This window comes from Salvia hispanica, chromosome 6, assembly GCF_029641045.1.
Source record: "Salvia hispanica isolate PSC_SH4W2 chromosome 6, Shi_PSC_v1, whole genome shotgun sequence".
NCBI lineage: Eukaryota > Viridiplantae > Streptophyta > Magnoliopsida > Lamiales > Lamiaceae > Salvia > Salvia hispanica.
Window position 1 is genome coordinate 32,899,850 of NC_142697.1, and position 27,787 is coordinate 32,927,636.

General features: G+C 40.0%; 1 protein-coding gene and 3 long non-coding RNA genes across 5 annotated transcripts; 2 read left to right on the forward strand and 2 right to left on the reverse strand.

The window, feature by feature from the left end:
• Window positions 1-5,265: 5,265 nt before the first annotated feature.
• On the reverse strand, window positions 5,266-7,999 carry LOC148923611 (uncharacterized). 2 transcript variants are annotated; one of them, XR_016132374.1, is made up of 3 exons: window positions 7,591-7,999; window positions 5,965-6,029; window positions 5,266-5,505 (listed from the first exon to the last, which is right to left on the reverse strand). It is a non-coding gene; the product is annotated as an uncharacterized LOC148923611 (long non-coding RNA). The 2 variants fall into 2 exon arrangements; XR_016132375.1 differs by lacking the exon at window positions 5,965-6,029.
• Window positions 6,627-8,460, forward strand: LOC148923612 (uncharacterized). Its single transcript, XR_016132373.1, has 3 exons — window positions 6,627-7,285; window positions 7,997-8,078; window positions 8,168-8,460. It is a non-coding gene; the product is annotated as an uncharacterized LOC148923612 (long non-coding RNA).
• A 1,897-nt stretch (window positions 8,461-10,357) lies between these two features.
• Window positions 10,358-13,160, reverse strand: LOC148923613 (uncharacterized). Its single transcript, XM_089061556.1, has 2 exons — window positions 10,762-13,160; window positions 10,358-10,367 (listed from the first exon to the last, which is right to left on the reverse strand). Exons 1-2 carry the CDS (start codon window positions 13,158-13,160, stop codon window positions 10,358-10,360), a joined length of 2,409 nt encoding a protein of 802 aa, XP_088917682.1.
• A 3,825-nt stretch (window positions 13,161-16,985) lies between these two features.
• LOC148923614 (uncharacterized) lies at window positions 16,986-18,680 on the forward strand. Its single transcript, XR_016132332.1, has 3 exons — window positions 16,986-17,505; window positions 18,217-18,298; window positions 18,388-18,680. It is a non-coding gene; the product is annotated as an uncharacterized LOC148923614 (long non-coding RNA).
• The last annotated feature ends 9,107 nt before the right edge of the window (window positions 18,681-27,787 follow it).

The window sequence follows — 27,787 nt, forward strand, 5'->3', positions numbered from 1 at the left end:
GGCCAGAGGAACGATGTGACGAACTAACCATCGCAGCCTTAGCTTGGTTCATGAGATCTTCCGCCGACTGAAGTTCAGTCAACAACTCAGCCAAGGTGTAATTCCTTTTGTTCATCTCAAAGTTGAGCTTGAACTGTTGGAAGCTAGGGGGCAGACTCTGAAGGATAATAGTAACTTGGGACTCGGCATCAATGACGCCTCCCAATACTTCAATTTGATTGAGATGGCTCATCATCTCGAGGACATGATCCCTCACAGACGAGCCTTCCTTCATAGTCTTGCACATGATACTCCGAATGGCTTGAGACTTAGCCGTTCGATTCTGAGTACCAAAAAGATTCGTGAGATTTTCCATAATCTCGGTGGCAGTTGCCATGGCGGCATGCTGATGTCTAAGCACTGTTGACATGGAGGCCAACATATAACACTTAGCCATCTCATTCGCCTTGTGCCACCGTATATGGGCATCTCGCGCTGCCTGCGCGGCGTTAGCCGCCGGCACTGGGGGCCGAGGAGTAGTGAGCACAAACTTGTACTCATCAGCCGTGAGAACGATGTCCAAATTTTGTTTCCATTCTATGTAATTTTGGCCCTCGAGTTTGTTTTCTTTAAGAATTGCAGAAAGAGGATTGAGTGACATGTTGACGATTTAGGTTGCACTGCAAAACAGAATTATTTACTATTTGTCATAAACTTATGTGAAGAAATTGAGTAGGTTAAACCATAAAACTTTTCAAATTCTCACAACTGTAAAATTAAAATTTTGTACCCTCAAGCAGAGGTCAATACGCATTAAAATCTTAACATTTTTACTGGTCACAACACCGACGAATAGTCCAGAGACCGCAGCACGGCATGGCCGCCAAATGTTGCCTAAGCACGACCATCAGATTTAGCATTACAGAATCTCGTTTCTACAACACACTCCCATAACAATGCTCGTGCGTTGATAACAAGACCAAGCTATCTCGTAAATTCTGTTTGAACTTCTGAAACTTGTAATTTCTTAGGATTATTGTCCCCACAGCATGGGTGGCGATAATATTAGAAACCACTTTCTAGTCCATACTATTTACAAATGAGAAGTCCACCTATACGAACTCGCTATTTCTTAGGATTATTGTCCCCACAGCATGGGTGGCGATAATATTAGAAATCAGCTTCATAAGTTGTGGACCAATCGATGGAGACCATATACAAACATAGTTCGTAATTATCGCTTAGATATTTAAGTTATGGTTTTTCATTAATTATCCTTAGCCTTAGTCCAGATTAAAGGCTTAATTAAATTCTGTTGGTATTTAATTGACTGGATAATTAAATCTTTTATAATCTTTTAAACATCTTATTAAAGGATAATATATTAATTACTAAAGATTAATCCATATTCATGTCTTCTATAAGATTTATCTAAAATAATTAATTATTTATATCTTTTACGGACATGAATAAATAATCTTAAATTAATTCCTTATTAAGATTGGGAAGAGAATATATTTTATTATTTAATGAAATCTTACATATCTATCCTAATTAGGATTCTAGATATATAATATAATTTAGGAAACTATTTAATTATTCTTATCTATATCATCTAGGACATGAAATATTCATAGATATAGAAAATAATCAAAATATTCCTAAAATCTAGGGAAATCTTCCCATAATATTTTATTTCAATTAAATAATAGTATTTTAAAGATTTCTATTAATTTAGGAATTAAATAATCAATAAAATAAAGATTCTATTCGTTATCTCGTGATCGAGGTTCGCACGACCCACGTCGATGAAGTCCCGCCAGAGATCTTCTCGCCGGAACAGCGATTTCGCCGACCAGCCTCCGCCGGCAGCTCGCGCAGGGCGCGACTGCTTCCGTTTCCCCGCCGCAGCACGAACGCGCCGCGTCTCCCTTGCCCGAAGTCGCCCAGCGCGCGACGACCGCCGTGCTGCACCGCCGACTTGCCCGTCTTCCACCCGCAGACTCGCATGAACGAGCCGCCACCACTCACGGCGGCGTAGCTCCTGCTCAGCAACGCTCGGTTAGGGTTTAGACTAGGGTTAGGGTTTTGCCTAGGGTTAGGGTTCGGGCCTGGCAGAACCGCCGCTGCTCTCGGACGAGCTGCGGCTTCCACCGTCGACCACCATCGTCGATCATCGAATGGTCCAGGGAGATGAGCGCCGCGGTCTCGCCGGCGGCGTGGACGAGCCCACGCTCGTGTTCACGTCGCCGCGTGATCGCACCTATATTCCCACTCAATCGGCGCGAATTCCGAGGCATTCAGGGACCGGCGGTCTCGCCGGCGGCGCGCACGAGGCCACCCTCGTCTGCGTGTCGCCGGCCGATTACCTCCCTCGCTCCCACTCGCTCGACAACCCTAATTGGATCGCGGGTCGCGCGATTCGTCTCGGCGCAAGCGCCGACGAATCGCACGTCTCTAGCGTTCCAAAAATTTGAGTTCTTTGTTTCGATAGTTCTTGGGTTCATCATGCATAATAAAATTACAACTAAAAACAAGAACATGCTTCGAAAACAAAAACGCATGCATACATGAATTTCGCGAAATTTAAATCCAAATAATCAGAGCCAAAGACTGGCTCTGATACCAATTGAAGGGGTTGGCAGCGGAAGCGCATGCATAAATCAATTACATAATAATCAGATCTATTTAGCGGATTATTTAGACAAATTCTATTCGCGTAATCATCTCACGTATCATGCTCATAACTCAAATAATCACATGCTTTAAATTAAATGAAATCTAAAACATGCTGTTCTAGGGTTTAGCCATTATACCTTGATGATTCTCCAAAGCATCGAAGATAGCTAGCGCCTTCTCCTCGTGAAGATCTTTAGTACAAAACCACGGATCTTCTGACTGGTTCCTGGACTGTGAACTGATATCAGGGTGGGCTGATCTCACCAGCGCACTAGGACTTAAATAGAGAAGACAGAAATCCTTTCCCACGGAGGAGAAAAATCCGACCTCTACTAGGAATAGAGAGGGCCGAAAATTTTGAGAGAAAATCAAGTATATTTTCTGTCTCCTTTATTCTCCTATTTATAATAAGTCACATTTTGGGCCCAGACAGGGATCTATGGAAGGCTTTGGATATGGGCTCCTCCAATTAGCTTTTTACTAATTAAATTAAACCCAATTTAATATAAGCTTAAAATTGGAATATTACGAGCAGCCACTACAGAAGTAATACTGCACTCCCCATCCAAATCCGAAATTACAAGTACTTCGGGTTTCCAATACTTTATATTTATTTCCTGCACTTAAGATAGAAACATCCATTAATTAATTATTGTCTGCTATGGACTTAATTAATTAATATCTTATTTATTCCAAGAGAGGACTCAGCAAGAAAATCTTATTTATTATTCATAGAGTAATTAAACTCCAACTAGCTAGGTTCCGAATAATAAAACCTTATTTCAAGCTTCTCTTGAGGATGTTATCAAACGAGACTCACCTCGCGCACGATTCAACATAATAGCAATCCTAGCACCGCTAGATACTAATCACCACTACCCAATATACCAGGCTTATTGGGTTATGAAAAACCCGCACCATTTGGTAAGTCAAAGTAGTGCATAATCAATACCGTATGCTCAATGCTAACGTACATTGATTGAGAAATAATTTACGAGACCTCGTCTTTCAGTAGATAGCATAAAGACTGTCTCGCTGTTAGATCCATTCAGTGCTATACCACACCAACGTCATCTTATTTCAGTAAGGCTTAGAAATAATCGGACTGACATTGCAACCTTTCACGATAGGTAGTCTAAGCCTATCTAGATTGTGAAATAATTCTTTTTCTTTGTTTAGGACTGACCGTGTTACCTTAAAGTGGACGACGCCCACAACCGGTCTACTAAAACAAAGACTTAGACTTTGTTAAATTACTTATACATTTAAATATGCAATTAACATCCATTAAATGTAAAATATAACAACATTATGACAAAAATAATCTGTTTATTCATTTGGAAAATAAAATAAGAGTTTTAACAATATTCAATCACTCGAAAGATGATTTCTAGTATACAAACTCTAACAATTAATGCTCAATTATTGTTTTATAGTTGATGTTTAAGGCATCATAGTATTAAAATAATATAAGTGCGACAAAGTTGAGTATTCAACAACACATCAACTTCTTAATCATTGAATGATAAAGTATTTATGGCTCTTAGCCTTAAGGCCAAAAAAATACTTAGAAATTGTTCGAACTGATCTAGACTATCAAGATTTTAATATTACGTTAAATAGCTTGAGAGTTGAAAAGTCTATTTGATGCACTATGAGTTAGAATCATTTGATTTTTCAAGAGATTCAGAATACTTATAGAAGTGCAACATAGAAAGACTAGCAAGTCTTAATGGTTTACACCATAAGGAGACAAGCAAAGGGTTATGATCTGTAGCGGGAGTCTAATCTCCATTGACGAATCCAAGCATTCATCTAATGAATGGGATAGTTATGTAAGAAGGAATCGAAGTCTTTCTAAGACAAGTTTGATTATGTGATGAGTTGTACTTATTAAAATCTTATCATTGATGGGATAAACATTAAAGAAACTACCAACATTAGTACCTTCTACAAAACACGAGTTGTGGACTAGAGCGTCTCTAGTCTAGCACATCTCAAGGTGTAATGTTGTTCCAACACGTGTTGGAAAAGTGTCCAAGAAATTGGAGTTGAGTACTGAGGCATGTTTTAAGGTTTGTCCCAAATGATGTATGGTTATAAGTTCTGTAATCTTCAAAGATATAATTCCTGTATGAAGATATAGAGATGAACTACAAGCCTAATAGCGTGATAACTCTTAAAATAAAGAGAAAGATATCAGATTTTCCACATTACCAAGAAGTCATACCATTAGAAACTTTTGCACTAATAAAATAAACTTCGGTACCTAAGATTGTAAGAACCATATCGTAGTGGGAGCGTTCCACTGGAACACAACAAGTTCATGGGTCTAAGAGTGTCGTAAGACTCAGTCTTAGATTAACTTGAACATAATCCCTTTAACTACAATGTAGTATTGGTTAATTTGGATAATCATCTTTGAAAAGGTGATAGATTCCATATTACAATCTAAGATAGACAACATGTTTTACAAGACTTGCAATACTACCTACAGGCTGTGTCAGTCAGTGGGAGCAAGTATCTTTGCAAGTGTCACGACCACAAACTTCCTAATGATAGTGACTGCATCTAAACGTGATTCAATAGCACCTTAGAGTCAAGGGATGAAAAATAATCATGATTTAAAAGAAGAAGCCTAGGACAAAAGTCCCGCAGGTGAAAGTGAAATGGGACAACATAAAGTCAGAGTGCGGTCTAGGTTCACAATCCTTCTAACATAGAATCCTATTACAGCGGAAACGTCCAAGACAAGGCAGTATGTATGGAGACATACTACCCTGGGCTACCTATTGACTTATGCGAGGATTCATGCCCAACACCATCGCCTGCCCGTCCACGTTCAACCTGCACATTTGAAAATAACATGCAGGGCTGAGTATTTGATATACTCAGTGAGCACATTGCCAAAAACAGTTTTGATTTTAATTGTCAAGCCACAGTTGAGAGATCACGGGGTTTTTATTTAAAAGGCCCGAGTCTCTAAATACTTTTCCTTTCATAAGAATTTTGATTGCGCAATCACGTAACATAGATATACCATATCTGAACCTTGTGTGAACCGGGAATGTGGCCACATTCCACGACGGTCACTGGACTGGCCAACCCCTTTTGTTAGCTCACGGTCCCCTTATGTGTACACTAGTCCGAGTAGGGTTTGCGGCCCTACTGGGACCCGAATTCGATTTAACTTGAATTGGCATAGCCAAGCAGATAGGTAATCATAAAACAAAACATGGCATGACAACATACTTGAGCAAAATTTCACATTTTTATACTAGAAACACGTTTTAAAAGAATGCCCACCTCAAAAGCTAAAGCTCCTTCCGGAAATTCCTTAACTTGGTCTTAGATGACGTTCGAAGACGTCCCTTTAGGAAATAAAATGATACTCAATTAGATTTTTGAGGTATCCATTAAGCTTAAACATGAATGCATCCTAAGTGCGTGATCATTTTACTCTTTCTCTAAATTTTCTAGAAGAGTTCTAGAATTCTTGAGTATTAATTAAATCAGCAGATTTAATTAAATTTGAGGAATTTATTCGCTTTACTAGAGGGTGTTACCTCCTAAGCCATTTATTTAAGTACTAAAAATTAGGCTCGAGGTCTATTCATCGTTAGCGTATTATAATTTCTTAAAATTAATCATCCGAGCACTTAAGCTAAGGTCCGGAAAATTAGGCTCGTCTTCGTGAAAATAATTAGCGAACCATTAATTATTTAATCAACATCATAGGGGAGCCCATGATTTAATTAAATTCTTAGCCTATACTTTTATTTTAGTTGGTGGTCCAGGCTTAATAATTAACTTCCATAAAAGGGCAGCCCATCTCTAACTATTTCCTTAGCCCAAGATTTAATTTACAATCCTAGCCCACTTTTGTTTAATTAGTGAAGCCCAAACAATTAAGAGAGAAGGGCCCAAACATACACTCCCAAAAACCATCGGCCTCTCTCTCTCAATTCACAATTCAACTAAAACCCCAATTCCAACCCTAGATTAGAAGGGAGGCGGCGGCGTCTCTTCCTCACGCCCCTCTCTCGCCGGCGATTCGCCGGCTTCGCTGTTCGCTGCTCCGGTCGGCGTCTTCCTCACGCCGCCGGAAACCCGCTCCTCCTCCCTGATTCGCTCTCGTATTTACACTGTCGATTACACAACAGCGGCTTCAGAGCCATCACTTCAGCTCCTCCACGGTGCTGCCGCCGCTGGTCACGGAACCAGCTCCTTCGCGTTGCTGCGCAGTCGGAAGAAGAGGGGAGGCATCGCCTCTGTAAATCCCTCTACCATTACTCTCGTTCGGTCCGCCGTTGGAGAAGGAGAGGAATCATCGCCTCTCTCTCTCTCTGCACTCACGGCTCTGTCCCGCCAGCACCGCCGACAGCTTGTTCCTCCTTCCATCTCTGCGACAACACAGCGCCATCACAGTCATTTCTCCGGCGCTAGGCCAGCTACGGCGTCGTCGACGCCCTCGTCGCCATTTTTCCCTGCTGCCGGAGCAGCATCTGCTTCGAGGACGGTTCACGGCATCTGATCGACGCCATACGCTCCTCCATCGGCTAGACTCGGAACTGACCAAGCCTCACCGACGCCTCGTTTTGCCGCTGCTTCGCCGGGCAGTGGCTAAGTACTTAACCCCTCTCCCTAACTCTCTCTATCTTACACATCAGTGGAGTTTTGTTCCTTTTACATACTCTTGGTTTAACATAGGTGTTAAAGTGAAAGGGGCCCTATTGTTTTAGCATGATTAAAAATGTCGTTGAAACTTTGTTCCTAAAAGAAGAGCTAACCAAACTAAAAGGCAAAAATCCTAGTTGAAGCCATGTCTTGCATCTTGAAAAGGAAATTAGGACTCAGCATAATGTGCTTATGCGATGGTGCTCTACATGGAAGAAGATGAGTGAATCATAAAGGGGTCGTGTGTATGTTTACCTCTAGTGATGGTGGTTGTTAAACCTTTGTGTAGAAGATCTGTTCTCTTTTACTTTCTCTCTTTGCTCTCTTTCACAAAGACAATCTCTCTCGGTTTCTTCTCTTTAATGTGTATGGGTGATGTGAAGCTGATTTGAGTGTTGTGTGTGTAAGAAAATATATAGGAGAAAAGAAGTCTACATGTGGTTGGGATATTGGCAGAAAATCAAATCTGTAACTCATTGTCTTATGTTCACTTTAGTTGGCTGTTTACTCTTGAGTAATTAAGGAGCTGCTTTAGCTCTTTGTTCTCTTATTGCAGTCAATCCTTTCTGATGGTCTTCACCCTACTTTTATTTAATTTATTTTGTTTCTATTCTGGAGTACAAGTACTCTTGCATTCATATAACTTGTCTGATTATTGCAGGGTGCATAAGAGAGACATTGGGAGTGGAAAGGAGTGTAGGGGCTGACTTGCCATTTTTGGGGAGGCTCTAGATTTATTATGGGTAAAACAAGTTTGTTCCATTTCTCTTGCAAAGGGGCTCTTTTAATTCTCTTGTACATATGCATTAAATATCTTGTTTGTATTTTGCAGGTGGGGAAGAGAAGTGTAGGCTGCGTAGGCTGCTCCAAATGTGGCTGCCCTCGGCCCAAAGGGCTGACTTAATGGGCCGCGACGGGGTGTAACGTGGACTTGGTTAGAGAAGGCCCGAAAGAACATTTCCTTTGTATTTTAAATTCCTTTTTGTGGTTTCATGAGTTCAACAAGTAAGTTAAGTAGTAAGCTCAGGGGTGTGTACATATATTCTCATTCATGACGTCGACCTTGTATTCTTTTAAATATTAAATTTTGTTTACCAACGCAATTAAACACGACTTCATTTTTCATTCGTTCGTCGTTCCCTTCTCATTTGTATTTCGCAACTTAATGTTTAGTTAGGCATATCAGCCAAGGTTAACAACTAAATCAAACATTAACAAACATCTAAAGGATGGCATGCGTTCCTAAGCACGACAAAAAAAAAAAAAAAAAAAATTTGTAAGCTAAGGCGACTTAAGAGGCGGGTATTACATTCTACCCTCCTTAACGAAAATTTCGTCCCGAAATTTTGCTTATGTTACTCAAACAGCTCTGGGTACTTTTCTTTCATCTTGTCTTCCAATTCCCATGTAGCTTCCTTGTGACCATGGTGCTTCCATAGAACTTTCACCGTTACAATAGATTTGTTCCTCAATTCCTTGACCTTCCTATCCAAGATTGCCTCTGGCTTCTCTTCATAGCTTAAGTCTGGTTCCAAAACCATTTCCTCTTGGTGGACTATGTGTTTTGGGTCGAATACGTATTTCCTCAATTGAGACACGTGAAAAACATTGTGCACGTTCCCAAATCTCGGTGGGAGTGCCAATCTGTACGCCACAGGACCCACTTCTTCTAAAATTTCATAGGGTCCGATGAAACGTGGTCTTAGCTTGCCCTTGACGCCGAATCTCGTAATTCCTTTAGACGGGGATACTTTCAGAAAAACTTTGTCTCCCGCCTTGAACTGCAGATCGGTTCGGCGAGCATCTGCGTAAGACTTTTGCCTATCTTGAGCTTCCTTGATTCTCTCACGGATCTGGCGGACGATCTCTATCATCTCCTCTACTGAATCCGGTCCCAGCGTCTTTCTCTCACCGACCTCATCCCAATAAAGCGGTGATCTACACTTCTTCCCATACAGTGCCTCATATGGGGCCATGTTTATGGTTGCCTGATAGCTGTTGTTGTACGCAAACTCTATAAGTGGCAATACTGGCTCCCATTTTCCTCCGCGGTCGAGCACTACGGCCCTCAACATATCTTCTAAGATTTGGATTGTCCTCTCAGACTGCCCATCAGTCTGTGGATGGAATGCCGTACTGAAATTTAACCTGGTGCCTAGCTCTCGCTGCAAGCTTATCCAAAACCTAGAAGTAAATTTTGGGTCACGGTCTGATGTGATCGTCACCGGTACTCCATGTAACCGTATGATCTCTTGCACATAGATCTGAGCTAGCTTGTCCGATCCGTAAGTGATACGAACTGGTACAAAGTGGGCGCTTTTGGTGAGGCGATCTATAATCACCCAAATAGCAGTATTCCCTCGTTGTGACTTTGGCAATCCTGTCACGAAGTCCATTGCAATGTGCTCCCATTTCCACTCGGGAATTTCCAGGGGTTGCAATTTCCCATAGGGTCGTTGATGTAGAGCCTTCACTTGTTGACATGCTAGGCACCTTTCTACAAACGACGCTATGCTCCTCTTCATGCCATCCCACCAAAAATGCTTCTTCATATCTTGATACATTTTCGTACCTCCTGGGTGGGCAGTATAGGGTGTTTCGTGAGCTTCGCTCATGATCTCATTCCTGAGAGTCTCGTCATTGGGCACACATATTCTTCCTTCAAACGTGAGGGCGTTATCTGCTTCTTCGCGGTAACTCACCTCTTTTCCCGTCCTCACTTTAAGTCGAATTTTCTCTAATGTTTCATCACTCCTTTGAGCCTCAACAATTCTGGCTCTTAAGTCTGGCTCAATCTTTAGAGTGGCGATCCTACTTTCCACCGTCTCTGGTGCTCCCACTATTTCTAGCCGCATCTTGGAAAATTCTCGTATGAGCTCCTCATTCTGTGTGAGGAAAGTGGCCACTTGGGGAATGGTCTTCCTGCTCAAGGCATCTGCCACTACATTCGCCTTTCCTGGGTGGTAATTTATACCACAGTCATAATCCTTGACTAATTCGAGCCATCTGCGTTGTCGCATGTTCAAATCTTTCTGCTCAAAGAAGTACTTAAGGCTCTTGTGGTCCGTGAAGATCTCACATCGAACTCCGTAGAGATGATGTCTCCAAATCTTCAAGGCATGTACTACTGCTGCTAGTTCCAGATCATGAGTGGGGTAATTCAGCTCGTGTGGCCTAAGTTGGCGTGACGCGTATGCAATCACCTTGCCATTTTGCATCAATACGCATCCAAGTCCGACCTTTGAAGCATCGGTGTACACTACATAGCCTGTTTCTGGCGCTGGCACGGCTAGGATTGGTGCGGTGGTCAATTTTTCTTTTAATAATTGGAAACTTGCTTCACACTCCGGCGTCCAATTGACCTTAGCTCCTTTCTTGAGCTGTTGAGTCATTGGTCTGGCTATTTTAGAAAATCCTTCGATGAACCTCCGATAATATCCAGCCAAACCTAAGAAACTTCGAATTTCACTCGGTGTTGTCGGTGACTGCCAACGTTGTACTGCCTCCACCTTGGCAGGGTCCACTCGGATCCCATCTGCCGTTACTATGTGTCCGAGGAAATTCACCTCGTTGAGCCAGAACTCACACTTGCTAAACTTAGCATAGAGCTTCTCGGCTCTCAACGTCTCTAAGGTGGTTCTCAGATGTTCCTCGTGTTCCTTCTCGTTCTTCGAGTAGATGAGTACATCGTCTATAAAGACTAGGACGAACTTGTCCAAGTATGGGTGGAACACGCGGTTCATTAAGTCCATGAATACTGCCGGGGCATTTGTGAGTCCGAATGGCATTACAGTGAATTCGTAATGGCCGTATCTGGTGCGGAATGCTGTCTTGGGTACATCGTCATGTCGGACTTTCAGTTGGTGATAACCTGATCTCAAGTCCATTTTCGAGAATACACCAGCCCCTCGAAGTTGGTCAAACAGGTCGTCAATCCTTGGTAGAGGGTACTTGTTTTTGAGCGTCAGTTTGTTCAACTCTCGGTAGTCGATACACATTCTCAATGTTCCGTCCTTCTTCTTCACGAAGAGCACTGGTGCGCCCCATGGTGACACACTAGGTCGGATGAAGCCTAGGTCTAGTAACTCCTGTAGCTGTATTTTGAGTTCTTCTAACTCTTTAGGTGCCATTCTGTATGGTGCCTTCGATACTGGGGCCGATCCTGGTTCGAGATCAATTGTGAATTCTAATTGCCTGTCTGGCGGCAATCCAGGTAGTGCGTCTGGGAAGACATCTGGGAATTCTCGTACCACTGCTACATCTTCAATCTTACGGTCCTCTTTCTCTTCTCCATTCAGGTAAACGAGGTATGCCGGGTATCCTTTCCTTATCATAGTGGTTGCTTGTAGTGCAGAAATTATGGACTTTCGTCGCCTCATGGAGATTCCGTGGAAGATTGTGGGTTCCCTTCCTGGGTATTGCAGCGAGATCTGCCTTTCCTTACAAAGAATGGTAGCGTAGTTTTCGGCTAACCAATCCATTCCCAATATGATGTCGACGCTCCACATCAACATCACATGCAAATTGTGAGCCACTAACCTAAGGTTTCCCATATTGAATTCTACGTTTGAGCAAGTTCGTGTGATGTCTATAAGGCCTCCTACGGGTGAGGACACCCTCATCTTATGTTTTACTTCGTCAGTAGGCAGTTCTAAGGTATCCACACAAGGTGCTGATATGAACGAGTGTGATGCACCAGTATCAAACAAAATGGCTATAGGTATGTTGAGGAGAGTTCCCATACCTGCCAGATTGCCCTGCTCTTGGTTCCCTGGCTCCGTCTTAGGCTGCCTCTGTCTCAGTGCAAAAGCTCTGGGCTGAGTGGGAAGCCTCTGCCGTAACTGCCGCTGGTGTTGCGGAGCTTGGGGTAGGGCCGCTTTTCCTTTCGGCTCAGCTTGAAGTGCCCGCAGTTGTGGACGCTGCCCTTGGTAGTTCTGTCTCCCTCTGACTCCAGCGTTCCTATCCGGGCATTCTCTGGAGAAATGTCCGCCCTTGCCACAGTAGAAGCACCTATCAGTCCCAGCCTTGCACTCCCCATGATGATTCTTCGAGCACTTAGCACAGGGAGGGGCTCTAGGTCTGTACTCCATCATCTGATTTGGAGCAGTTTGCCTTCCACCATTCTGCGGTGGCTTCAGAGCAAGTTGTGGCCTCTTAATTTCATTTGGAGCACGATCTCCATCCCACCTCCTTTTCTCTCGGAAGTTTTGCTGTTGTTGAGGTGGTGCTGCGGTAACAAGTACAGTTGACTTCTCTTTGGGCATAGCTGCCTCGATATCCAAGGCTCGACTCAGTGATTCAGGGTACGACAACCCTCCAAGGCTTGCCAGGGCCATCTTTATTTCGTACCTCAGACCGGCACAAAACTTCTCAGCCATCTTCTCATCAGTATCGACTTGGTCAGGCGCATAGCGAGACATGTCGCAGAACATTCTATCATACTCAGTAACGGACATCCGTCCTTGTTTCAGATTATAGAATTCCACTTCCTTAGCCTTACGGTAACTCTTCGGGATGTACTTGTCATACATTCCAGTTTTGAACTCATCCCAAGTCATTTGAGCCAGTTGTTCCGGTGTTAAAATTTTCTTTCGTGCCTCCCACCAGAAATCAGCTGATCCTGTCAGTTGGAAGGTCACACAAGTCAAGCGTTCCTGATCGTTGCAGTGCAGGAAGTTGAAGATGCGTTCCATGGCGCGTATCCAGTTTTCAGCCACAACTGGGTCCCCTAAACCATTGAAAACCGGAGGGTTTTGTCTCAGAAAAAGTTCCTCTACTCGCCGCTCCTGTGGAGGTGGAGGCGGCGGAGGAGGTGGTGGGGTCATCCCTCTTCCCGCTCTATTTCCTCGTGGTACATTTTGTGGCACCTCGCCATTCCTTCTTGGCCGTCCGGCACGTCTCCTTGGTGGCATTCTGTTCTAAGGATAACAAGGTTAACATGGATTTATACTCGTCGAATGTCATGATTGCAAGCATTAGGTTCATTAAATGCACCATTCTTTTGAACATAAGGAGTAAAATCAAAAAATCGAATAACATAGCCAAGAAACATCACATGTCATAAGTTAAGGAAAAAAATTGCCTCTAGCGAGGACTTAAAATCTGATACATGTGAGGGCAATAAGGAAAAAAAGAAAGCTCCTAAAAGGTTCGATACATGGAAAGGGAAAACATGATGCTAAGCTACTACGATAAACACGCCTGAGGCCTGCTCAATCAGTCCTGCTCAGAGTCGCTGCTGATCCACATCGGGTCGCCATGACTAGTCCCCTGATGGGACGTCTCGATCGGAGGCACCGGCTCCTCGGGGTGCTCCGGCACTGCCACCGGCTCTGATGGCCCCGGGGCTGCCACTGGTGCAAAGGGAATATCGGTCCCGGCGGCCAACTCTCTGCGCATACGCCAAATGCGATGATACAGCTCGCTGAAAGAAGTCAAATCTATCGGTTGCTGGGACAACCGTAACGTCTCCGGGTGGGGCTCCACTGGGGGTGGAGGTATCTCTGGTGGTGGTCCGGCTGGTGGTGGGGGAATGAACTCCAACTCCAAATCAGCGAGGTCGCCAACCTGTGGCTCCTCCTCAGCGGAACCATCCTCCTGCATCTCGCCCCACTCCAAAACTTCCTCGGGCTCCTCATCCGAGTCCTCTCCCTCGGAGTCCTCCTCACTGACCTCATCGTCGTCTACGCCCTCCTCCTCTGGGTTCTCGTCGTCATCCTCATCCGCCGTGCTGCTCCCCATAGACTCGGTCTCATCACTCGAGTCGGGCGTAACCTCTACTCGGCCCCTCTCGTGGGCGGGAGCTCGAGACGACTGCCCCTCCTCGAATACTCCGCCTGCACCCCGCATGAGGGCCAAGGGTGGCAACCTGCGGAATCCCTCGCTTCCGGGCGCCTGCGTCCCTGGTGGGGGCCCATCACCGAAGTGGAAGCACCCTGCGGAGACTGCGCTAAGAAAACCGGGCATATCCCCAATAGGCTCATATGTGGGAGGCGGGGACGACGTGTACAACTCGGCAGTGGCCGTCATCCAACTCTGCCACTCCTCAGGAAACAGACCGACGAGCCTCATGATACCCTCGTAGGGCTTCACCCCGTGACAGTTGGCCTCCTCCCATAACTTTGCGTAGTGAGCTACGAACTCTGCCAGCGTATCCCCATGGCAGCGGCGGTAGGACCGGTAGTAGCGAATCACTGCCTCAGAATCCGCGCCAGCTCGGAGCGGCCTACGATGGGTGTAGCGCTGTCGTGCCATCTGTACGAAAGAATGGCTCTCAAAAACGCGAAAAGAGAAAATAACGTATAGAAGTAATATGCATAGTGAAATATATAGTACTAGCCGTCGCATCGATAACCTATTAGGGTTTTTCTCCGATAGGGTAGATCGTATTAGCATTCGTTTTGAGTGACTCGTGGGCCCTCATAATTTTGGACGTTCTTTCTCTTTTTAAACGTAAAGGTCGTAACACAGTACGCCGTAGTTCGCATTTAAAGTTCTATTTTCAAGACAAGTTAGGGGTTCGCCCTATCTTGCATCTTTCTGTTGATTTCATCGCTCTTGGAAGCGGTGTAAGAGTCGTCATTCACGACTATTCGTTCATAGCTACTCTAGCCTAATGTACCTCCTTAGGCGTTCTAGGTTTGCATGCATTAGTCATTTCGTAACTTTCTAAAAACTTCCTCGATCTATCATCATACTTCACATAATCAGGCATGCATAACTAATAATACTTTAGCATTTGTAAGACATCCTTATGCTTAACATTTTAAACTTGAAATTCTCTGGTTCGTAGAAAAATGGAATTTACATGCTTTTCCTTGAAATCCTTGAATATTTTTGAAATATCTTTAAAAGAAATCATTTTTCCTTTTATCAAGTCCTTTCATAAATAACTGAAAATTTTCTGGTAAGAACTTCTTTCTTACCTCATTGCTGCGGTTGAACGTGACGAGTCGAGGTGTTGGGTCCTTTAACTTTCCATTTAAGTCATGTTCTAGCCTAGTGCTATCATTCTAGACTAAGGCTTGAAAGAAGGTTCTTGGGTCCAGAGCGAAAGAACGGTGCTCTGATACCACTCTGTCACGACCACAAACTTCCTAATGATAGTGACTGCATCTAAACGTGATTCAATAGCACCTTAGAGTCAAGGGATGAAAAATAATCATGATTTAAAAGAAGAAGCCTAGGACAAAAGTCCCGCAGGTGAAAGTGAAATGGGACAACATAAAGTCAGAGTGCGGTCTAGGTTCACAATCCTTCTAACATAGAATCCTATTACAGTGGAAACGTCCAAGACAAGGCAGTATGTATGGAGCATACTACCCTGGGCTACCTATTGACTTATGCGAGGATTCATGCCCAACACCATCGCCTGCCCGTCCACGTTCAACCTGCACATTTGAAAATAACATGCAGGGCTGAGTATTTGATATACTCAGTGAGCACATTGCCAAAAACAGTTTTGATTTTAATTGTCAAGCCACAGTTGAGAGATCACGGGGTTTTTATTTAAAAGGCCCGAGTCTCTAAATACTTTTCCTTTCATAAGAATTTTGATTGCGCAATCACGTAACATAGATATACCATATCTGAACCTTGTGTGAACCGGGAATGTGGCCACATTCCACGACGGTCACTGGACCGGCCAACCCCTTTTGTTAGCTCACGGTCCCCTTATGTGTACACTAGTCCGAGTAGGGTTTGCGGCCCTACTGGGACCCGAATTCGATTTAACTTGAATTGGCATAGCCAAGCAGATAGGTAATCATAAAACAAAACATGGCATGACAACATACTTGAGCAAAATTTCACATTTTCATACTAGAAACACGTTTTAAAAGAATGCCCACCTCAAAAGCTAAAGCTCCTTCCGGAAATTCCTTAACTTGGTCTTAGATGACGTTCGAAGACGTCCCTTTAGGAAATAAAATGATACTCAATTAGATTTTTGAGGTATCCATTAAGCTTAAACATGAATGCATCCTAAGTGCGTGATCATTTTACTCTTTCTCTAAATTTTCTAGAAGAGTTCTAGAATTCTTGAGTATTAATTAAATCAGCAGATTTAATTAAATTTGAGGAATTTATTCGCTTTACTAGAGGGTGTTACCTCCTAAGCCATTTATTTAAGTACTAAAAATTAGGCTCGAGGTCTATTCATCGTTAGCGTATTATAATTTCTTAAAATTAATCATCCGAGCACTTAAGCTAAGGTCCGGAAAATTAGGCTCGTCTTCGTGAAAATAATTAGCGAACCATTAATTATTTAATCAACATCATAGGGGAGCCCATGATTTAATTAAATTCTTAGCCTATACTTTTATTTTAGTTGGTGGTCCAGGCTTAATAATTAACTTCCATAAAAGGGCAGCCCATCTCTAACTATTTCCTTAGCCCAAGATTTAATTTACAATCCTAGCCCACTTTTGTTTAATTAGTGAAGCCCAAACAATTAAGAGAGAAGGGCCCAAACATACACTCCCAAAAACCATCGGCCTCTCTCTCTCAATTCACAATTCAACTAAAACCCCAATTCCAACCCTAGATTAGAAGGGAGGCGGCGGCGTCTCTTCCTCACGCCCCTCTCTCGCCGGCGATTCGCCGGCTTCGCTGTTCGCTGCTCCGGTCGGCGTCTTCCTCACGCCGCCGGAAACCCGCTCCTCCTCCCTGATTCGCTCTCGTATTTACACTGTCGATTACACAACAGCGGCTTCAGAGCCATCACTTCAGCTCCTCCACGGTGCTGCCGCCGCTGGTCACGGAACCAGCTCCTTCGCGTTGCTGCGCAGTCGGAAGAAGAGGGGAGGCATCGCCTCTGTAAATCCCTCTACCATTACTCTCGTTCGGTCCGCCGTTGGAGAAGGAGAGGAATCATCGCCTCTCTCTCTCTCTGCACTCACGGCTCTGTCCCGCCAGCACCGCCGACAGCTTGTTCCTCCTTCCATCTCTGCGACAACACAGCGCCATCACAGTCATTTCTCCGGCGCTAGGCCAGCTACGGCGTCGTCGACGCCCACGTCGCCATTTTTCCCTGCTGCCGGAGCAGCATCTGCTTCGAGGACGGTTCACGGCATCTGATCGACGCCATACGCTCCTCCATCGGCTAGACTCGGAACTGACCAAGCCTCACCGACGCCTCGTTTTGCCGCTGCTTCGCCGGGCAGTGGCTAAGTACTTAACCCCTCTCCCTAACTCTCTCTATCTTACACATCAGTGGAGTTTTGTTCCTTTTACATACTCTTGGTTTAACATAGGTGTTAAAGTGAAAGGGGCCCTATTGTTTTAGCATGATTAAAAATGTCGTTGAAACTTTGTTCCTAAAAGAAGAGCTAACCAAACTAAAAGGCAAAAATCCTAGTTGAAGCCATGTCTTGCATCTTGAAAAGGAAATTAGGACTCAGCATAATGTGCTTATGCGATGGTGCTCTACATGGAAGAAGATGAGTGAATCATAAAGGGGTCGTGTGTATGTTTACCTCTAGTGATGGTGGTTGTTAAACCTTTGTGTAGAAGATCTGTTCTCTTTTACTTTCTCTCTTTGCTCTCTTTCACAAAGACAATCTCTCTCGGTTTCTTCTCTTTAATGTGTATGGGTGATGTGAAGCTGATTTGAGTGTTGTGTGTGTAAGAAAATATATAGGAGAAAAGAAGTCTACATGTGGTTGGGATATTGGCAGAAAATCAAATCTGTAACTCATTGTCTTATGTTCACTTTAGTTGGCTGTTTACTCTTGAGTAATTAAGGAGCTGCTTTAGCTCTTTGTTCTCTTATTGCAGTCAATCCTTTCTGATGGTCTTCACCCTACTTTTATTTAATTTATTTTGTTTCTATTCTGGAGTACAAGTACTCTTGCATTCATATAACTTGTCTGATTATTGCAGGGTGCATAAGAGAGACATTGGGAGTGGAAAGGAGTGTAGGGGCTGACTTGCCATTTTTGGGGAGGCTCTAGATTTATTATGGGTAAAACAAGTTTGTTCCATTTCTCTTGCAAAGGGGCTCTTTTAATTCTCTTGTACATATGCATTAAATATCTTGTTTGTATTTTGCAGGTGGGGAAGAGAAGTGTAGGCTGCGTAGGCTGCTCCAAATGTGGCTGCCCTCGGCCCAAAGGGCTGACTTAATGGGCCGCGACGGGGTGTAACGTGGACTTGGTTAGAGAAGGCCCGAAAGAACATTTCCTTTGTATTTTAAATTCCTTTTTGTGGTTTCATGAGTTCAACAAGTAAGCTAAGTAGTAAGCTCAGGGGTGTGTACATATATTCTCATTCATGACGTCGACCTTGTATTCTTTTAAATATTAAATTTTGTTTACCAACGCAATTAAACACGACTTCATTTTTCATTCGTTCGTCGTTCCCTTCTCATTTGTATTTCGCAACTTAATGTTTAGTTAGGCATATCAGCCAAGGTTAACAACTAAATCAAACATTAACAAACATCTAAAGGATGGCATGCGTTCCTAAGCACGACAAAAAAAAAAAAAAATAAATAAATTTGTAAGCTAAGGCGACTTAAGAGGCGGGTATTACAGCAAGTGTAAATGTGGATCTCAAATGGCTAGACAATGACAATGGGTTATGCCCAAAGAGAATTATCTTCTCGCTATCGTTGTGCCAGGATTTATTTGATCCTATTGTCTATTAGAACTTACATAAATTAGAATGTATGTATTATGATTGTCAAGACAGCCTTCTATAAATAGAAGTCTTGAGGAAATCATCTACTAGAACATTCTAATGGATATGTAATTAAGGGAAAGAAACGCATGATTGGAAGCTTATAAAGACCTTCGTGGTCTTAGGCAAGCATCTAAATCAGAGTATATGTGTTTTATCAAAATTGTCAAATGTCTGGAATTTGACTTTTGCCCATATTGCAGTGCTGTAAGCACCAGGAAGTTGAAAGTGCATTAAATGTGGTATTATTGGTACTCTACGATGATGAAATCTACAAAAGTTGCAAACAACTAAGATTGGCATCTAGCATAGGAAACTGGTTATCTACCCAGTTTAAGATAAATGATTTAAGAGAAACTAATTACATTCTTAGCATCTAAGTCCTTTTAAGATGCTAGAAAGAATGTTGAGATTCTCTTAGGAATCCTATATCTACACATTGCTTGGAACATTCAAGCATTAGAAATTCCATGAAAAGGTTTATACCTCTCAAGATGGAATTGTCTTGTCTCTAGTCAAGTGTTGTTTGACGCTTAGTGAGATTAAGAATAAAGAGACTAGTTTTGGAGATAGATGTCTCATATATGCTATAATGTGTACTAAGTTTGATATTAGTTGTGCTTATGCATTGCAAGTATATATCATATTAACCATGGCAAAGGATTTTGATTGAGGTAATGAATATACTCTAGTGCTTGAGAAAGACTAGTAACTATATTCTAGTTTACCAGTCATTCATGTAATGTCCTTGGGGTTACACTGTTTTAGTTTTATGACTAATCAGTGATCGAGTAAGTCATCCTCTGAATATGTGTTTAGTTTAGGAATATCTTCCTAATAGCTTTAATCGTAAGTTTGAGTATGAAATTATTTTTATTACTCTAGTGAAGGCTAACTGAAGGGACACACGAGTTTATTAAGCTAAGCAATCACATATGAGGATGAAATTAATTAAAGATCAAGTATGCAGCAAAGACATTATGGTGAAAAGGATATAATCAGAGAACAACCAAGCAGATTTTTCTTTCACCTTGTGAAATGAATGGTAGTTCGATATAGAATCACTATTATTATTACATTGTGTTTGCTTGTGCATTTATAAGATGTTTTACAAACATTTAAATGCATAATAAGTAAACAAAGTCTAAGTCTTTTATTAGTAGACCGGTTGTGGGCGTCAACCACTTTAAGGTAACACGGTCAGATCTATGCAATGCTTTGCAAAAGAAAAAGAAGAATTTCACAATCAAGATAGGCTTTGGCCACCTATCGTGAAAGGTTGCAATGTCAGTCCGCATATTTCTAAGCCTTACTGAAATAAGATAACATTGGTGTGGTATAGCACTGAACGGATCTAACAGCAAGACGTGTCATTATGCAATCTAAAGACTAGGTCTTGATAAAATACTATTTATTAATCTACATATGTTAGCATTGAGCATACGGTATTGGTTATGCACTACTTTGACTTATCAAATGGTGCGGGTTTTTCACAACCCAATAATCCTGATATATTGGGTAGTGGTGATTAATATCTAGCGGTACTAGGATTGCTATTATATTGAAACGTGCGCGAGGTGAGTCTCGTTTGATAATGTCCTCAACAGGAGCTCGAACAAGGTTTTACTATTCGGAAAACTGGCCAGTTGGAGTTTTATTGCTCTATGAATAATAAATAAATGTTTCTTGCTAAGTCCACTCTTGGAATTAATAAGATATTAATTAATTAAGTCCATAGCAGACATTAATTAATTAATGGACATTTATATCTTAAGCGCGGGAAATAAGTAATAAATAACGGAAACCCGGATTACTTGTAATTTCGGATTTGGATGGGGAGAGTTCAATATTACTTCTGTAGTGGCTGCTCGTAATATTCCAATATAAGCTTGTATTAAATTGTGGGTTCAATTTAATTAGTAAAAAGCTAATTGGGGTAGCCCATATCCAAAACCTTCCATAGATCCCTGTCTGGGCCCAAAAGGAACTTAATATAAATAGGAGAATAAAGGAGATAGAATCAACACAATTTTTATTCTCAAAAATTTTCGAAAATTTTGAAAATCTCCAGCTTTGGAGAATTTCGAATTCTTCACCTATTCTCAAAAGGATTTCTTCTGTCTTCTTTATTTAAGTCCTAGTATTCTAGTAAGATCAGCCCACACTGATATTGGAGTACAGTTCGGGAACCAGAGAGAAGATCCATGGTCTAGTATTGAAGATCATCACGTGGAGAAGGCGCGAGCAATCGACGATTCTTTGGAGAATCAAAATCGGTAACCCTAAACCGTAGAATTCATGTTTTAGGATTTACTTTCTATGAGCATGAATTATTTGCGTTCTAGCATGCAATTATCTGTTTAACATGTGAATTGATTAATCGCATAATCGGTCAAATAGATCCGTGTCTGATTTATTTGTTTTGTACAAGTCTTCCGCTGTGCAAGGTGCACCGAACCCCATCACATACATTATGTTAACATTTATTTTATAAAATGTCAATACTACTATGTCAACAGACATCTTCTAATGTCAATAATCATAAAAATTTAAATACATACTACTTAACCTCAAAATTATTCTTCTGTTGTTTTAAAAAAGCAAAAGTCTAACTCATCAGATTATTATATAATGAAATCTAAAAATAAAATCTTTTAAATAATCAACCTGTGTTTTAAAAAACTGAAATTGAAGTCATACAATTAATAAACGAAAGAAATCTTTAACCTGAATGAGTCGTTTCAGTACTATTTGTTGATTTGCTGTTAACCTCCATTTCTGATGTTTTTCCAGGAACGGCCGACGATCCAACTGAATCACTTGTGTTTTTTTGTCCGGTTGACATTCCTAATACTCTTAATCGATTTAGATATCTAGAAAAGAGATGAAGTCGAGTAGATGAAGGGTTTGTATATGAGCGGTAACCTATTTGTGAGAGAGTAGAAGATGGAATAGAGGTTAGCTCATCTCTCTCTTGTTGGCATTTATTGCTATGCTTTTTTGTGAGTTAGCGAAATAGTTTGTAGAATAGAGGGTTTTGAATTAAATTTTTTTTCCGCCATTTTATTAGAAAAAAAGACAGTCGACATCGTTAACATTTGAAAAAAAGGCAGTTGACATGACATTTATTTAGTTATTCACATTACATATAGTTTATTTATATTTTCTTTTTTGTTTTTGACATTTAATTTGCTTTATATTGATATGTATTGTATGACCATAATTCATGAATTTGTTCCAAATATTGAGTTATCTGAAATTTTATATGAAGCCTATTGACAAGATGTTCAAAATTTTCCTATAAATTATAGACATTTTGATAATTAAGGTATGGACAAAATGTTGAGTTTTTATATGGAAACTATTAACTTGTTTTTTATGATAATCTTGCCAGTACATATTTAAAATTTAAAAATTAAGAAAAATAGGTACAAATTTTTTTTAGTTACAAGAATTGTTTTTGAGCTGTTGACATTCACTTCAAGTTGTTGACATTTCTATTTAAGTTGTTGTACTGATTTCATAGTTGACATATTATTAAAGATTGCATAGTTTAAAAACCACATTTGATAATTGTTTTACGCATCCATGTCAACAATACATAAAAAACATGTTGATAACAATTTTAAGTCATGTCAACTACACATACTAGTCATGTCAACAAAAGTTAGAATGCATAATAATCATTTTAAAACCAATCCAAAAAATAAGTTAACATCAAACATTAAAATCAGTTTTTGTTCACTTCCTCTTTCTACAAGTAAACAACTTCTTGTATTTGTTGTTTAGCTTATACAATTTGTCCATATTTGCTTCCATCCAATCATGAGCTAGTTGTAACATTGCCGATCTCTGGTTATTGTAAATTGATGCAATCATCGTGCAGTAATATCTTCCCTTGAGTATTTGGATAATCTTCAGACTACGAGCAGAAAAGCCGATATCCCAATCATTGCCATTTTTCCTAACATAGGTCTCCATGTGCCTCATCAAATAGACACCGCAGTCCTTTATGTTTGTGGTTGTGGCTCATTCTAAATTCAGAAAGTTGAATGAAGACTTGTTTATATTTTCTGAAAGATCTACCAATTTCTTCTCTATGAAGTATGCTTCGAACATATCTTTCTGCAAAATATATAAATAACTAAACAAATCATTTCAACACAATATAGAGAATATGTTTATAACATAGATAAAAGCATACCAGTAAAGCAATATCAATGTCATAATTCTTCAACGGATCTGTATCTTTATGTGGCTTTATATTATCTATGATGTGAATGATGTTTTTCTTCATCCAATATACTACAAGGTAGTAATGGTTATCTGCACAAACTGGGAAGAAGACCTGTATGACATGAAATATATAATTATATCCATAGAATACTTGTTCATATTCTAACATAGATATCATTTTTAGATCTTATTACCAAATCAATTTTTCTCCAGTTGAAATCTGGTCTTCTTTCAACCTCATTATCTATCTGAGAAATAAAATTTCTCTTTACTGTCGAAGCATCCCAATTTTCCTGCCGATTTGTTACATTGAAGTTCTGCAATTAACATTTTTGGTTAGGGAGACATCTGACTCAAACTGTTTACATATAATTTAAGATTACTTACACATGGAGATGTACTCATAAAAAAGCGTGAAAGTGATGTTGTTGGCCTTTCATTTTCTCTGTTGTTCAGGTGTGAAGCCCACGCGTTAATTACACCCACATTAATTTCAACATGGGGCTTCAGTGATAAAAACAATTCCTTGGTCGGCCAAGTAAAATCATCTTCATAAACGCATGCATTTCTGAAATGAAGTTATACAAATGACATATGAAACAATATTCATAAATTATGTTTACTACATAGAAAACTAAAAATACTTTTTAGATCAATGAAATAATTAAATAATGCATACTCATCTGTTCCTTCTGTTTCTAGTATGTAGTAGTAGACAGTTCTTTCATAAGATTCCAGGTATGTTTTTGTATCTACAGCTCTTATGTCAACTAGAGAGCTTAGGAATGGGTCGGAATGTGTTTTATCATCAGACCTTTCACACTAGCTTCTGTCAGAGGAATCTCAGAGAATGGAACAACAGTCTTCTGTCAGTGCAAATAAAATTCATGTTAGTTTCAATTAAAAATCATGTCAACTATATATACTAGCCATCTCAACAACTAGTATAATTATATCAAGTATGGTGCATATCGTGTCAACCGCACATAAGAGTTATATAAATTACAATACGTACTATGTCTGCTACACACAGATCCATGTTAACAGCAAATAAAATTCATGTCAACAACAATTATAAGACATGTCAACTACACATACAAATCATGTCAACAACAATTATAAGATATGTCAACTACACATACAAATCATGTCAACAACAATTATAAGACATGTCAACTACACATACAAATCATGTCAACAACAATTATAAGACATGTCAACTACACGTACAAATTATGTCAATAACAATTATAACCAACTGTCAACCACACTTTCAAGCCATTTCATAAAAACAAAAAAATATTTAATTTTAGTTTCAGTTACTTTACTTTAACAATATTCTCTTCTTTCTCCTTTCCTTTCTCCTGTTGCTTTGCTTTGTTCATTTCAACATGTGCGTCATCCATTGAACTTGCAGCTGGTGGTGAAATAGTAGAGGCTGATTCACTATTGTTATCACCCATTGTGTCTTCTTTTGTTCCTTCTTCTTCTTTTTCTTCAACAGCCTATTAAATTAGTAATTTATAATTAATATTAAATTAATTTGAATTAATTCTAAATAACAAAAGACGAGATTTGGCTCATCCCTTTAGGATCAGAAACTGGCGATGTAGGGATATGTATTCTGTTTCTTTCTCTTGTCAACTACGGTACATAATATGTTAACTACTCATAGAGGCTATGTCAACAACACTTATAAGTTATGTCAACTACACGTAAAAGCCATGTCAATAATTATTATAAATCATATCAACTACACTATCAAGTCATGTCAACAACATTTCTTTCATTTTATAAAAATAATATAATGGATTTTAGTTATACTTACCTCAACAATATTGTCTTCTTTATCCAGTGGATTTTCTCTATCCGTTTCAACATGTGTGTCATCTTCATTCTCCTTATCTTCAAATTGTTTCAACTGAAATATATTACGTTATGTCAATTATATTTTTATCTATAATATGCAGAATATCTTTAGAGTTTAAGATAATTATTGTAAATTGTACCTGTACAAGATTTTTCAGATTTTCTATCTCACTCCCCTTGTTATCAGATTCTAGTACAGGTGTTGATACAGGAGACACTGATTCATGATTGATGCCACATGTTGTTTCCTCTTTTGATGATTCTCCTTCTTCTTGTTCTTCATTATCTTGTTCTTCATGTACTTCTTCATCAGCAATCTATTGAAATAGTAATTTATAATTAATATTAAATTAATTTCAACTTTGAGAAATGTATGTAAACAAAATGGTCCATGTCAACTACACGTAGAAGCCATGTCAATAAATATTATAACTTATATCAACTACACCATCAAGTCATGTCAACAACACTTCACTCATTTTATAAAAATAATATACTGTTTAATCTTAGTTTTAGTTACCTCAACAATATTATCTTCTTTATCCAGTGGATTTTCTCTGTCCGGTTCAACATGTGTGTCATCTTGGTTCTCCCTATCTTCCTGTTATTTCAATTGAAACACATAATGTTATGTTAATTATATTTTTTTCTATAATATGCAGAATATCTTTATAGTTTAAGATAGTTATTGTAAATTGTACCTGTTCAAGATCTTTCTGGTTTTCTGTCTCACTCCTCTTGTTATCAGATTCTAGTACAAGTGGTGATATAGGAGACGCTGATTCATTATTGATGCCACAGGTGTTGTCCTCTTTTGATCCTTCTTGTTCTTCTTGTCCTTCACTTTGTTGTTCTTCATGTACTTCTTCCTCAGCAGTCTATTGAAAGGGTTATTTATAATTAATATTAAATTAATTTCAACTTAGAGAAAAGGTATGTAAGCAAAATGATGTACTTACTTTTTGTTATAGCAATCTCTCCATTTGAAAGTTGGAAATTTAGTCAAATCTTCAAGTGCTTCCTTTTTCTTTTCAACAGTAACTAGTGCTTCACAGATTGTTTTACAGTTGTCAAATGCTTCATCTTTGTCTTGAAGAAATGACTCCGCCAATTTTACACACTTGTCTTCCACAGATTGAACAGAAGTTGTTGGGCTTCCAATTGCAGATCTAGCGATATCACACACTAATCCAAATAGATGATTAGTTTTTACGTGTGTAGGAACTTCTTCAAGGGTTTTTACGTGTGTAGGAACTTCTTCCCATAATTTATGGGTAGAATGTATTTCATTACATTCTGCATGATATCTTTTGGGACAACGCTTTGGGAAGTCCCAACCCCACTGTCAACTACATGTGGAATCTGTTGTTGAGGCTCCTGCTCCTGCTCCTGCTCCAGATTACGGACATATCTTCTGAAGATAAGTCCATTACCAAATATTCCCACATCTATCTCCCGATCTTCCCTAGCCTGGAGATGTGTTCTTGTCCAACCTTTCATTAATGGGAATGTGCGAGGAACTGAACGTTTGGCTTGTAAAACTCTATCCATGTAGCAGAGCTGCAGATAAAATACATATCAATAACAATTATAAGCTATATCAACAACATATACAACATTATGTCAACATTATGTTCACTATTAATAATCTTTAATGTGAAACGTAAAACATACCATGAGCAAAGGAAGTGGTTCTGCAAAAGCATTCATCTTTTTCTTTGAACAATTTTCCTTTGCAAACTTCAGAACAGACAATGTATACGAACACCAGTTGACATTTCAAACCATGGCCCTCCTTCACTATCTTCTAACATAAGCTCTTCCACAGCTTTATGGCTAACATTTCCTCCTTCTTTTATTTTACAATGTTTGGCTATATCTCTCATGAAAGATGCATTACTTTTACAGTTAGCTCTTGAGTAATTTATCCTACCTCTCGGAAATCCGTATACCAGCTCCACATAGTCCTCTGTTATACTAACACTCCTCCTATTATTTAACTTTATCTTGCACTCTTTTTCATCAAAACATTTCACCAATTCAAATGCCAAATAGGTAGGAATGTAATCGACGTTGAAATGAAAAACATTCCCAAAACTCAAGTCCTTGACAGCATTAATCTGGGCCTCATTCAATTTTCTCAGTGTTTCAATAAAATACCACGTCTTTCTTTTGACTGGAAGCCTTTTAGAAAAGAAATTACTTTTCTTTTTCTGTTCCTTAGCCTCTGTATACATTTCATTCTGTTTTTTGCTTCTAATCTCAGAAGCAATTAATGGTCTCTTGACATTTTTTCTTTTACTTCTAATCTCAGATGTAATCAACTCATCCTCATCAATTGATGTACTTCTTTTTCTTTTTGTTGTGTTCTTTTTTTCTGGTTTAAAAGCAAGTACAATAAAAATGTCAACAATAGAGTAATATAATGTTAACCATATAACTATCTTGACAACCATTCAAACAAGCTCATATTATGTTAATAATTATTGTATAAAATGTCAATATCACTATTTTAACAAAATGTCAACAATACAGTATTATCATTTCAAAATTTATAGCAACTACAATCATACATATGACAATTGCCATTAGGCCTGTCAAATCGGGTACCCGCGGATACCCGATCCGAAATTTTTGGGTACCCGATTCCGAAATTCCAAAAATCCAA

Coding starts and splice junctions, on each gene's coding strand:
- LOC148923613 (XM_089061556.1), bottom strand. CDS start 13,160: ATGACCCCACCACCTCCTCCGCCGCCTCCACCTCCACAGGAGCGGCGA.